This window comes from Palaemon carinicauda, chromosome 43, assembly GCF_036898095.1.
Source record: "Palaemon carinicauda isolate YSFRI2023 chromosome 43, ASM3689809v2, whole genome shotgun sequence".
Classification (NCBI taxonomy): domain Eukaryota; kingdom Metazoa; phylum Arthropoda; class Malacostraca; order Decapoda; family Palaemonidae; genus Palaemon; species Palaemon carinicauda.
In genome coordinates this window covers 59810150-59824217 of record NC_090767.1, presented here as the reverse complement: position 1 = coordinate 59824217, position 14068 = coordinate 59810150, and the positions used below count along the sequence as shown (strand labels likewise).

The following is a 14068-nucleotide window of genomic DNA, read 5'->3' as shown; positions in this document are numbered from 1 at the left end:
GAGGAACGAGTTGAGGTTCCTGAGGTGTGAGCTGCGAGAGTTGAGGTAGCGGCTGCGCAGAACGCAGTTCCTGTCTCGCGAGTTGAGGTTCCTGAGGTGCTAGCCTAAGGAGTTGAGGCTCTCGCCTTGAGGAGGATTGAGGTCGCTGCAGCGAGTGCTGAGGTGGCTGCCTCATGGATGGAAGAGGTTGTCGTACCTCAAGAGAATGTTGCCTCGCTGGTGGAACCGCAAGCGGAAGCGGAGGAAGTAAGGCATAAGACTCCTGCTCCCATTGCTGAGGTTGCCTTAAGGAAGGCGGAGGTTGCTGCCCACCGCTGGTAACTGGCAACTCAGTATGCGGTAAGGTATCCTGAGGAACCTCAACTTCGTACGCCTGGCAGACTGGACTGCGGTGAGGCGGAGCGATCGCAGGAGGAGGTGAAACCTTCTCAGCCTGACACTCACGCATTAAGACCGCAAGCTGTGACTGCATGGACTGCAGCAAAGTCATCTTGGGGTCGACAGACGCTAAGGTCTGCTGAGGTAAAGCCTTAACAGAAGATGAGGTCTGTTGCGGCATCACCTTACCTCTCTTAGGAGGTGTGCAGTCACCTGATGACTGCGGAGAGTCAGAGCTAATCCAATGACTGCAACCAGGTTGTAGAGCTCTTGAGGTCTGGACTTTGCGTTTGAGAGGTCTTGAGACCTGAGTCCAGCGTTTTCTCCCTGACATTTCTTCTGCAGACGAGTAAAAGACGGGCTCAATCGTCTGCGGGTGGGAGTGACGGTCTCTGTAAGACACGCCCGCAACCACCGAGGATACTTCTGTGCGCCGATCAAGGCCTGCTGAACCCTTTTGCCCTTCGACATTGCTTCTCCCCTGGGCTTGGGAGCTTGCAAGAGGTCCCGGACTGGGAGGACGACTGGCACGCACAGAAGTACCCTCACGCACCACACTGACACTGACACTAGCACTTGGCACCGCACTGACACTAGCACTTGGCACAGCACTGGCACTATCCCCTCCCACTGCACTTTTGACCTTAAGTTCTTTGACTTCTGCCATAAGAGACTTATGATCACTAACCACCGATTCCACTTTGTCACCTAAAGCCTGAATGGCACGCAAAACATCGGACATATCAGGTTGAGTACAAATAGTAGGTTCGGGGGTAGCCACTACAGGGGGAGGAAAAGGTTGAGGATCATGAGGTGAGGAAAAAAGTGAAGAGCGAGAAGAACTCCTCCTAACTCTCTCTCTCTCTCTAACTTGGTTGAATATTTCAGGAATCGAACAAATTCAAGTTCCGAAAGTCCGGCGCATTCCTCACATCGATCTTCCAACTGACATGGTCTTTCCCTACAGTCAGAACAAGCGGTGTGAGGATCAACCGAGGCCTTCGGAACACGCCTATTACAAGACCTACATCGTCTATGGGGTGGGGCTTGTGAAAGGTCAGACATCTTGAATCAAAGAGTTAGTCAAGGGGGATTCCAAATCAAGCAAAAAGATCGTTAACCATTAGTCAAAACCAAATAAAAGCTATCTAAGCTAATTAGAAAAGTTTCCAGTATAGCGACAGCTGAAATCTTAGAGAAATACTTCACCAAAAACCGTGAACAATACTCCAAAATCATAAGCATATCCCAGAACGTCTTGCCGGAAGCACGACAGAGGAAAAAGTGAGGTGGTGTGAACAAGAAGTACTGCAGTACCTGGCCACAGGTGGCGCTGGTGAGTACACCCCCTTCTAGTATAGTGATAGCTGGCGTATCCCTCCCGTAGAATTCTGTCGGGCAACGGAGTTGACAGCTACATGATTATCGGGTAAGTTTAATATTGAAAAATAAATATTTTAAGATCACCTTTTCTTTTAAAGAATTTAAACATTTATCTCCACTTACTACAAGTCTCTGGTCCTTTCTATTTAGCAGACTTTATTACCAAGTCGGTTTTTTTCGGTAAGTTACCTCATACAAAATTAATTTTTCTTAAAAAACTTAATTTAATAAAAAATATAAAATCTTTCTGTCTACCTCTATTCATAGAGGAAAATTGTGATGGAATTTACATCAGACTCGCTAATGAATTAACTACATAATCCTTAAACTCGAGAGCCACGCTCACCTTCTCAAGAGGCCCAACAGTCTTCATCGACTCGTGAGACGGAGCAGGACTCGGCGCTGGGCTCCGCACGTCCTCCTCGTCCTTCCCCGCGGCCGCTTCGTTATCAATCCCACTTCGATCCTCTCTTCGTAGCAGTTCCTCTACTTCTTCTTCATGTTCCATGAGCTCAACTTTCATCAGTGGATCGTTCCCCCGTTCTTCATCTTCCCTTTCCTCGTCTACCTTTGGCTCGACGGCCGAGACCTGCTGGTTGAAAGACTCCTCCACCTTCCTCTTGGCCTCCTCTTTGATATTTTCATTTAAGCAGTCGCTCTGGAGGTTTTTATCTAATCTAATATTACTGCTGCCTTCCGCAGACGAACGATTCTTCCCCTGCGATGACCTGTCTCGGGAGTCGTCGCTCCCCCTCTTACGCGGCCCCTCTGCGTCCTTAACCTCCGAGGCCCTGCCGCACGTCGGAACGAAGCTCTCATTTCTGGACGGCACGATTTCCAGCTGGAACCTCGAGGCCGTCCCCGATATGGCCTGTCCGAGATTCTGAACCAAGGCCCCGGACTGCTGGGACCCGGGCAACAGCGACAGGAGGGGGAACTGCGATGAGAGACGCCAGTACTGGAAAGAGGAGGGTGAGTCTCAATAGCCGGGACAAGATTAAACTGATTTTTATTGTTTTTTTACTATTAAGATCAGCTACTGTGAATACCAGAGATAGAAAACTTCAGCTTGGGAACTACGAAAGATAAGCACCTGTGAAATGAATCAAACATTATCTGAATAAATGAAAACTAAAGTAAAAATCCATTTTATTCTTAGAGAAGCATTTTATTATCCACAAATAGCTACTGGATCAGCATCTAAAAATAACAACAATGTTGAGCCTGAGAACTTATCTACTCGTACCCCCTCCGTGATGCAACTCGTCCTAACGTAGGTAACTTTATTTTACCTTTTGAATTTTGTGAAAAAACAAGGGACAGATGACAGGATGACAGAAACAGATCCAATACCAACTCCAGGATGCAACTCGTCCTTACGTAAGGGACTTCCTTCTATCTTTTAAACTAAGGTGAAATAAAAGGCGGTGATCCAATACCAACTCCGGGATGCAACTCGTCCTCGCGTAAGGGACTTCCCTCTATCTTTTAAACTAAGGTGAAATAAAAGGCGGTGATCCAATACCAACTCCGGGATGCAACTCGTCCTCGCGTAAGGGACTTCCCTCTATCTTTTAAACTAAGGTGAAATAAAAGGCGGTGATCCCATACCAACTCCGGGATGCAACTCGTCCTCGCGTAAGGGACTTCCCTCTATCTTTTAAACTAAGGTGAAATAAAAGGCGGTGATCCCATACCAACTCCCGGATGCAACTCGTCCTCGCGTAAGGGACTTCCCTCTATCTTTTAAACTAAGGTGAAATAAAAGGCGGTGATCCCATACCAACTCCCGGATGCAACTCGTCCTCGCGTAAGGGACTTCCCTCTATCTTTTAAACTAAGGTGAAATAAAAGGCGGTGATCCCATACCAACTCCCGGATGCAACTCGTCCTTGCGTAAGGGACTTCCCCCTATCTTTTAAACTAAGGTGAAATAAAAGGCGGCGAATATCATATCCGAAGCCAACGCAAACTCACCTGGTTCAAAATGCCATTCCAGATCACCGATCGCTCGCTCTGTTGCAATGCTGAACTGCCTTCCAACAGGGCAAACTCCTTCACCTGCAACACAGAAGGCAATAAATGAAGAATCAAATTTAGGGATTTGATGAAAGATTAGAAAAGCAAACCAGACAGTGGCTAGGTTAAGTCAAATTTGGAAATCAAATCACCTGAAATTAAATATAAATATATGTTTAGTGAGATCGGTGTTACTATATAGACATGATTCGTGGCATGATAATGAAACAATATCCAATAGATTTTGTAGATTTGAGAAAAAAGACCTCAGAAGGATATTGGGAGTTGAATGGCAGGATAGGATTAGAAATGAAACTATAAGAGAGATTACTAGAGTGCTATTAGTGGATGAGATCATGGTGAAGGGTAGATGGAGATGGTTTGGGCATGCTCTTCCCACTCCCCAAGAGATATTGGTTCCCCAAATGTTTAGCTGGTCTCCACGAGGCACTAGAAGAATTGGATGACCCAGGCCTACATGGTTGACGACTATGAAACGTGAAGTAGATGATGAATGGAGAAGTATTGATTTAAAAGCTCATAATAAAGACGACTGGCGAAATCTAACCGAGGCCCTTTGCATCAATGAATTATGAAGGTGGAGATGATGAATGGAGAAATATTGATTTAAAAGCCCAAGATAGAGACTGAAGAAATCTAACCGAGGCCCTTTGCGTCAATAGGAGTACGAGGAGATGATCATGAACGCAAACATGGGCAAACTGTGGCCCCAGATGTTCGTGAAACTTTATTCTTTAATAGAAAGTTAGTCAATTTTCTAATTTCTATCACATGAATATTCTTAATTGAACAGTATTTATTTATACCCATAATCATCACCATCATCATTACAAAATAATGCAAGAGATGTAAGTTTTACGTAAACTTTCATAGATAAAATAAAACAAGGTAGAATTACAAAAATAATCAGTCTATATTAGGCAAGCAATATTTCTTGCATGTGTGTATTATAAAGCAGTCCTCCCTCAAGTAGATATAGTAAAATGTGGACCCCTAATAACCCTTTTACCCCCAAAGGACGTACTGGTACGTTTAAAAAAACTCATCCCTTTACCCCCATGGACGTACCAGTACGTCCTTGCAAAAAAATGCTATTTACATTTTTTTTTGCATATTTTTGATAATTTTTTAAGAAACTTCAGAAATTTTCCAAGAGAATGAGACCAACCTGACCTCTCTATGACGAAAATTAAGGCTGTTAGAATAATTTAAAAAATATATATTGCAAAATGTGCTTAGAAAAAAAATAAACGCCTGGTGGTTAAGGGTTGGAAAGTTCCAAATAGCCTGGGGGTAAAAGGGTTAAGGAACAGTTATCCATGCCTGCTCTAGTGTATATGTATACTGTATATCATTTTAAATAACTGTACTCTTATAATACCAATTACATGGGTATACATGGTAGCAAAATGTGGGCTCTAGTGTATCCATTTACTGTAGGTTCTTTTCAATCGACTGTACTTTATAATAATGTACTACAGTAACACCACTTTCTTAACAATATAAGAGAATATGTTCTGGTTAAGCCACTGCACTTTTTAATAATACCAATTTTTTTTAACAGTATCATATGAATGAGAGAGAGAGAAAGATAGAGACAGACTCAAGAGAAAGATAGAGACAGACTCAAGAGAAAGATAGAGACAGACTCTAGAGAAAGATAGAGACAGACTCGAGAGAAAGATAGAGACAGACTCGAGAGAAAGATAGAGACAGACTCGAGAGAAAGATAGAGACAGATTCAAGAGAAAGATAGAGACAGACTCGAGAGAAAGATAGAGACAGACTCACCCTCCGCAAAACCCCATTAGCATCTTTGATCCACGTCTCCAAAGTGACTTCTTCCACAGTTCCTCTCGCCGGACCTTCCTGGGGTGGGACCCTGGCTGACGGGGAACCCTCCGTGCAAGCGGACGACTCGTTGGCTTCTAGCGTGATGCTCGTGCTGGGGTCTGCCACCTGGGTGGAGGACGTCTTGTTGAGGTTAGACAGGAGCGAAGGAGAGAGGGACGGGGCGTTCGGAGTGTTCGGTGGCGTCGTGTGGACGGAGAGCCTGCGGGTGGGTGTGTTGGGAGAGGTCTGGAAGTGGGGCGTGGCCGGCGGGGTATTGTGGCAGGAATACGACAACCTTCTCTTGTCCCCGCCCCGGCCAGCCGACCTGAAGCCCTCCCTGTAGACGTGGACGTCCTTAAAGAAGCGGAGTCGGTCGATCTCATTTTGTTTCTCGGCATACAGTGTGTTTAGGTCGTTGTAGTGCTCCTGAAGAGCGGCCAATGTCGTGTCACTCGCGTACCTCAGCTTGCGTTCCATGGCCCACAGCTGCAGCAGCTGGTCCAGGACCTTCACGTCCCCCTGGCCGGCTCCCTTGAGGTTGGCACGGATCTGGTTCCTGAGCTTCAACACGGGCTCGGGAACTTCCTCCTCCTCCAGGTACGAGAGGTCCCGTAGCAGAAGCTCCTCCAGGACAATCTTCCGCAGCTCCCTGTCCTCCGTTTGCTCCCGGTGGATCTTCTTGGCTGGCGTCGCCGGCAGCGACCTGGTGGAGTTCCTCAAGTCCTTGTCCTTCATGTCCCTGATGTACTGCTTCACCTTGCTCGACACGTGGCTGTAATCTGCCCGCCTCCAGCTGCTGACACTGGTCATGCTGGAGCTGCGGGACCGATTCAGACGGCTTAAACTAACACTCTGGTTCCTTTTAATGCTGGCCTGGCTGTCCGTGCGATTAAGGGCCACCGCGCTCAGGCATCGACGGGCCATGCTGCTGTGGGGCCGGCCGTCCGCCGCACTCCTCGCCCTCTGCTCGTACCCGGGACCTGGGGAGAGGGACTTGGCTCTCGGACTCTGCCTTTCGAGATGGTCGGTGCTCAGACTAAACGATCTGTTTTGGAGGACGGGAGCTCTGGGCTTCCCACCAGCACCCAGGACTAGGTTGTGCATGCTCTTCGATGTCACCCGTTGCAAGCAGGTCTTCAACGGCCCTGGAGGGGCCGTGCACTGTCCGTGGAGGGAGAGAGGGGGAGTCGAGCACCTTTCGCTGGCCCTGAGAGTCGACCTCACGTTAAGCTTCGTGGGCAGCTTGGTCTTGGGGCTCGGTTTCTTCACCTTCGAGGCATTGAGCTGGCAACTCTGACTAGAAGACGGATGAAGGGTGTCGCTGGCCGTTCCGAGAGAGTAGAGCTGGTGTTGAACCATGCTCTCGTCCCCTTGCATTGAGGACATCCCAGTAAATTGACTAGAAGCAGCGTCGTTTTCTATGCTGAGGAACGCGGATGGAAAATATCCTGCGGGACCGGGAGCTCCTTGCCGCTCTACCGTAGGTGCTGCTTTGTTGATATCGCCAGACGCGTTCTTGAGTTCCTCCATCTCGTCGCACTTCAAACTGCGATCTGACTTGTCCGTGTCTCCCTCCTCTAAGAGTGAATTAGATTTCTCCTGGGCCGATTCTTCCGTTCTCTCCGTTATGGCCGAAATTGGCGACTTGCTGATGAAGCCCAGGATGATCTCACTGGCGTCCGACAGGTCGGCTGAAAACATCTCTTGGTCCGACTCTCCGATGTCTATCTCTAGAAGCTCCTCGCTCGTGTCGTTAGTCTCGTAAGGGCTGTCCGGTCGGCAACGAACAGATTTGCGCCGCTGCCGCAACTCGCCGTCTGGACGCGCTTCGTCGTCGTCGCAACGAAGCGATATTTCAGGGCTCGTTTTAACCAGCGAAGGTGCGGGTGACTGCTCTCTATCATCGTCGACTGCCACGTTTTCGGCAGAGGTTCCCGCTTCTCGCGCATCTCCTCTTTCCTCGTTCCATGACTCCAAGCCTTCTCCCGCAGAAGCTGAACCCGGGAAGGCGATGCTACACAATAGTTCTAAATTCTGAGGTTCTGAAACACCTCCAGGCGTTTGTGTAAGGGAGGAAGCACCTGCGCTTCCGTACTCGAAGGGCACACTTGCGGAACCCTGATCATCTGGAAGAACATAAACAGAGCCCAAGGCTCTTTTGGGAGAGTCTCCCGCCGGCAACGAAGGCTCTTTCTCTGCGTCGATTTCGTCGCCGAGGCTGCCGCGGTTCTTAGTCGAATGGCTGCTCTCTGCGTTGGGAAGGGATAGAACAACGTCCTTAGTAGAGGCAATGGAAGATACAACGGGTTGCAAAACATTCGATGGAAGCGAATGTTTGGGAGAGGTCTCTTTCCCTTCGGAAGAATCGACGCTGAACTGGTTGATTAAGTTGGCAACATTCCCAAAACTCTTGTACAGCGACTTGTCTCTGGGGCCTTCCCTGGCGCGCTCTCCTAAGGGCGAACTCAGAGCGTACAGAGTGGAGGACTTCGCAGGTGGACGAGAGCGGCTCCTCTCGTCTAAACAAGGGGGAAGGGACTGAAATTGCCCCGAGGAGCTCTTGGAAGAGGGACTGAAGAGGCCGAGATCCCGGTGACTAAACTGGTGAACCAGACTGCTCACCGGCTGGTCGGAGTTGACGGCGACTACGGCCAACTTCGGGATGCTGATGGATACCTCGCTCAGCGAGCGATCGTTGTGGAGGTCGTTCCGACTCCCGTGGCTCCCGGAGCTGAAATCCGTGAGGTTGCTGAATATTGGCGAAACGCTGGCTGTATCTGGGGAACCCGGTCTTGAAGGAATTTCTGCCACGTCTATAGGCACTTCGTTAGAGGGGCTAATCTGGCGTAGACCTCCTTCCTGCTGATCATCGACCGACGCCAGTCCCAAGTCGGTCTCCGGCACGCCTCCGGGAGATACATCCTCTTCCTCGACGTCACCCTCGCTTTCCCAGTCGAGGCGGAAGGCCTCGTCCGGCGTCGTCCCATCCCCCGAAGCATCTTTTGAAGCAGGCTGGTCTGCCGCGAGGCTGGGTAGGTCGCTCCCTTCGAGATGCAGGCACGGCAGGGACTCGACCAAGGACTCCGAGAAGCTCAGTTCCGGCTCTTCGATATCCTCCAGAATTTCTTCCTCAATTTCATCGTCACTCATCATCCAAAGAGAGCAACATCCTCCTTTCTAGGTACCATATCTGGAAATAGAATCGTGGCGTGAGAGGGCGTACTGGCCTGACATTGATTTTAAGATATGATATGTAAAATATAAAGAAACAATATAACTCAGAGGGTATGAAAACAGTTTAAAGAAATGCACATCATAATGGACACATTATCATTATTACAAGCTAAGCTACAACCCTAATTGGAAAAGCAGCAGGTTATAAGGGCTCGAACAGGATATAAATAAACTGCTTAAACAAATGCAGAAATAATGAATACGTTACGACATGCAATTACCAGGACTGGGGCGACAGAACTGACATGGGTTTATAGAGAGAGAGAGAGAGAGAGAGAGAGAGAGAGAGAGAGAGAGAGAGAGAGAGAGAGAGAGAGAGAGAGAGAGAGAGAGAGTTCATTTCACGTCTAAAGTACGAAAAAGGGGAAAACCTACAGGAGTAAGACTTAGGATCATTGACTTACAAGTACAAGAAAGTAATTTTACCTTTCCTCTCTGTTCAACGATAAACCTTAAATCATCGTATCATCTTCCTAGTAACTTTGCGGGGCTTTCTGGCAAAGCAATGGCCCCTCCAAGAGACCTTTCATCTTCTGACTTGGCTCTGCGGGAAAAAAACAAGTCTTAATTCATGACGATGGTGTTTCAAAATGCGAACTATCTTTGAGATCGAATACTTAATAACACGGTAATATCAATCATATTATAGGCCTTTTTGTGTCACATATATCCACGGTTTGTTAGATTTGATAATCGCTCTTCACAATTCCTACTCTGTGTACAGTATGTAAACATACCCCAGTTTCCCCCCCGCTTACTTTTTTCCTTGCTCACTTTTCCAAGCTCTTTTCCTATTCATTTTCCTTTCCTCACCTTTTTCCCAATTCACTTTTTCCTTTATTCACTTTTTCCTCTATTTACTGTTTTCCATGCTCACTTATTTTCCCTTCTCTCTTTTCCTACCAATTTTCCCTATGTTCATTGTTTTCCCTCTGCTCACTTTTTTCCCCTGCTCTCTATTCCTACCCATTTTCCCCCTGCTCTCTTTTCCTACCAATTTTCCCCTGCTCACTTTTTTCCCCTATCTCTATTCCTACCCATTTTCCCCTGCTCACTTTTCCCTATGTTCAATGCTTTTCATGCTCACTTTTTCCTCCAGCTAACTTTCTCCAACTCAGTTTTCCCCCACTCACTTTTTCCCTATGTTCATTGTTTTCCATGCTCACTTTTTCCCCCTGCTCTCTATTCCTACCAATTTTCCCCTGCTCACTTTTCCCTATGTTCAATGCTTTCCATGCTCACTTTTTTCTCCAGCTAACTTTCCCCAACTCACTTTTCCCCTGCTCACTTTTTGTGGGAAACTAAGGGCTCAGAGGTTACTCTTTGCAAAGGGAAGAGAGCATTATTTAGAAGAATATTAAACTGCTGAACATAACCAAGTTATGATGTACAGTATAATAGAAGATTCTCTAAAAGAAGCACAGGTGTTAAGTAAAGGTCTCGCACACGGTGAGAATAAAGTAGTCCCGAATCAGGTGCTAAGAGACTTTGCAATCAACCTGCGGAGTAACAGCCGGGATGGTGAAGGATTCTCGTCAGTGCCAGACGAAATGGAAGACGAAGGAGAGACACCACTTCGGCGCAAGACGGAAGACGTCTCGAGATTAATCGTATGAGAGAGAAGACGAGAATACCCAGGTCTCAGGTCTATGTCCTCGGAAAGAGATTGCGTTCTTGAAAATATCTGGAAGGATAAATCGCGAATTGCAGGGACCCTCTGAATCTTCAATGTTACATCCTGACAGAAAAGACGAAGTCATCTGCCAGATAAACATTTTGAGACAAGGCGTGCAGTCAACAGCCTTTCTTGAGGGTAGTTGAATAGTTTGCTAAGAGATCCCTCTTTGGGATAGACCCCTTTATTGACTCCATTTCCTAAGAGTTAGAGATAAAAACTTAACCCTTTAACCCCCAGCCTATTTGGAAATTTCCAACCCTTAACCCCCAGGGGGTTATTTTTTTCCCAGCACATTTTGCAGTATATTTTTTTCAAATTGCTCTAACAGCCTTAATTTTTGTCATAGAGAGGTCAGGTTGGTCTCATTCTCTTGGAAAATGCCTGAATTTTCTCAAAAAATTATCAAAAATATGAAAAAAAAAAATTTTATAGCATTTTTTTGCAAGGACGTACCGGTACATCCATGGGGGTAAAGGGATGGCTTTTGTGAAACGTACCAGTACGTGCTTTGGGGGTAAAAGGGTTAATACATTTGCTTCTCTTGTAGTATATTTATATTCTTATTTCTTTTCCTCACGGAGATATTTTCCTTATTGGAGCAATTGAGCTTCAAGCATCCTGCTTTTCCTACTAGGGTTATAGCTAAGCAAGTAATAATAATAATAATAATAATAATAATAACAATGAAGTAATCCCCTATGTTAAAGAAGCCCAATACGCTCATAATCTATGATATAAAAAACACATGGAAACAACTAAGACTAAAAACACCATTAGAACCGGAGCCGAGATTGAGGCCCAATAACGTTCGGTACTGTCAGCTCACGTTATCACCCTTGCTGGGAATCGCCATTTAGAATAGAATGTCTTGGACCGCCTACTAAAGTAGCACCAAGTTTTCTATATAGCACGATGTCAACAATGTAAATCATTGGTATATTTGAAAGTTAATTATGTATTTGTGTCGGAAGTAATACAGGGGAGATTTTTGCAATTGACAAGACAGCCAAGAAGGAAAAGAATTTATAAAACTTCAGTATTTATAATAATGACATAGAATTGGAGATACAAGAAGACCAGTGAGCAATAAAACAAAGTTATGGATGAAAAAAAATGGGGACTCCGTTTACTTGGGCTATTGAAAGGGTAAATATTTGTTATAATCAGCCTGCTCATATCGCTCGTTTGCGACAACGTCGTCATAACTCAAAAATAGCTATTTTTCAGGAGAGCCATTTTAATCAATTAAAACTCTCTCATATTAATGTATGTCGTTAGGACATTTAGCGCCTCCAGCGATCAATTTTTCAGCTACAATTATGACACTTTGGCCAAAAAAAATCAGCATTTGAAGATGAATATGTCTATTTGGATAACCCAAAAATATATTTTTTTGAGTTATGACGTTGTTGCAAGCGAGCGAATTATGTACTTGGGAGCATCGAAACTAAATGTTCCCGGTAACAAAACCTAGGATACAACATCCACTACGAGTGCATTATTGAAAGATAGTGTGGTATGCTATTACCATTATTATAACTATCATTCTTAGCTAAACTATAACCCTAGTTGAAAAAGCATGCTGCTATAGCCCAAGAGCTTCAACAGGAAAAATATGCCAGTGAGAAAAGGAAATAAGGAAATAGATAGAATAGTGTGTTTGAGTGTAGCTTCAAGCAAGAGAATTCTACCTCAAGACAGTGCAAGAACATGGTATAGAGGCTATGGTATTACCTAAGACAAGAGAACAATGGTTTGATTTTTGAGTGTCCTCTTTGAAGAGCTGCCTTCTATAGCTAAAAGAATATGTTCTACCCTTACCAATTGGACTATAGCCACTGAACAATTACAGTGCAATAGTTAACCCCTTGAGTAGAGGAGCTTTTATACGGTTATTTAAGTGTTGTCGGGTGTATGAGAGAGGAGAATATGTAAAGAATAGGCAAGACTATTCGGTTCATGTGTAGTCAAATAAAGATGACATCCTAGGTCTGCTAAATTAAATAATGATAAGTAAGAACATAGCATTCTAAGTTGGGAGAGTGAGGGTTCAATATTATATTGAGATGATTAACGGGTAAAAATGTGCCAGGGATTTTCCCGGCCCAATTTCAGTTGGTTTGATGAATAGAATTTTGGTCATATTAAATCAAGAGTTTTCTTTAATTGGGGGAAGGATAAAACTATACCGGATATCTACCAAAATTTGTACGAGCATAGGAACTAACGTCTATAAGTAGAATCCTATACTGTACACTGCCTGGCATAAATAATATTACATTACAGTAACCCCCTTATAGAAATTAGAAAAACTATATTAAGAATTATACATCTTAACCCTTTTATCCCCAGGCTATTTGGAACTTTCCAACCCTTAACCCCCAGAGGTTATTTTTTTTCAAGCACATTTTGCAGTATATTTTTTTCAAATTGCTTTAACAGCCTTAGTTTTCGTCATATAGAGGTCAAGTTGGTCTCATTCTCTTGGAAAATGCCTGAAGTTTCTCAAAAAATTATAAAAAATATGAAAAAAAAATGTAAATAGCAGTTTTTTGCAAGGACGTACCGGTACGTCCATGGGGGTAAAGGGGTGAGTTTTGTGAAACGTACCAGTACGTCCTTTAGGGGTAAAAGGGTTAATATCATTATTCTTTGCTAAGCTATAACTCTAGTTGGAAAAACAGGATGCTAAAAGCCCAAGAGCTCCAACAGGGAAATAGCCCAGTGAGAAAAGGAAACTACAAGAAAAGTACAGTAATTAACAATTAAAATAAATCATTTCAAGAACAGTGCCAACATTAAAATAAATCTTTCATATATAAACTATATAAACTTTATAAAAACAAGAGGAAAAGAAATAAGACAGAATAGTTTGCACGAGTGTACCCTCACGCAAGAGAACTCTGCCCCACGACGGTGAAAGACCATGGTACAGAGGCTGCTTACCGTAGCTACTCTTCAATAATAATAATAATGATAAAAATCTACAGTAACCAATTCCTCGTTGACTATACATTTGTGGGCACGGTATTATAGAAGATTAGTTTGAGCAAATGACATAAAAATATATACATAACAATAGTAAGCTTACAGAAACTTAGCAGACTACAAAAAAGGTGAAAAAATTCACCAATTCACTGATAGATCAATTTGGCAAAAAATAAACAAACCTCAGGATATTTAGGGGCGTGTCCGCTCATCTACAAACTACCCCGGGCATTGTTTTAAAGGCTTAAAGGCAACTCACGAATGGCAGGGGCAAGGGACAGTGACATTGCCCTATCGAACTGGACAATGCCCTAGAGACTGACCATATACACATATGATTAGCACCCAAGCCCTCTCTCCACCCAAGCTAGGACCAAGGTAGGCCAGGTAATGGCTGCCGATGACTCATCCTTAGCTCACAAGGAAGGTGAGGTTGCAGCGACCGAAGATACTAAGGAGTTTGAGCCGGACTTGAACCACAGTCTGGCGTTCACCAGTCAGGGACCATGCCATATCAGGTAAAATTATAGAACA

At 44.9% G+C, this 14068-nt stretch overlaps 1 protein-coding gene across 1 annotated transcript in view; it reads right to left on the bottom strand.

Annotated features, from left to right (window-relative positions):
• The window catches only part of LOC137633908 (uncharacterized), a 35124-nt gene extending 25731 nt beyond the window's left edge, over positions 1-9393 (bottom strand). Inside the window, exons 1-4 of the mRNA XM_068366146.1 lie at positions 9295-9393; positions 5593-8824; positions 3739-3822; positions 2108-2719 (exon numbers count right to left, since the gene is read on the bottom strand). Of these exons, the coding sequence (XP_068222247.1) occupies positions 2108-2719; positions 3739-3822; positions 5593-8787 (3891 nt within the window). The 5' untranslated portion in view covers positions 8788-8824; positions 9295-9393. The remainder of the gene's footprint in view (positions 1-2107; positions 2720-3738; positions 3823-5592; positions 8825-9294) is intronic.
• Positions 9394-14068: the final 4675 nt, after the last annotated feature.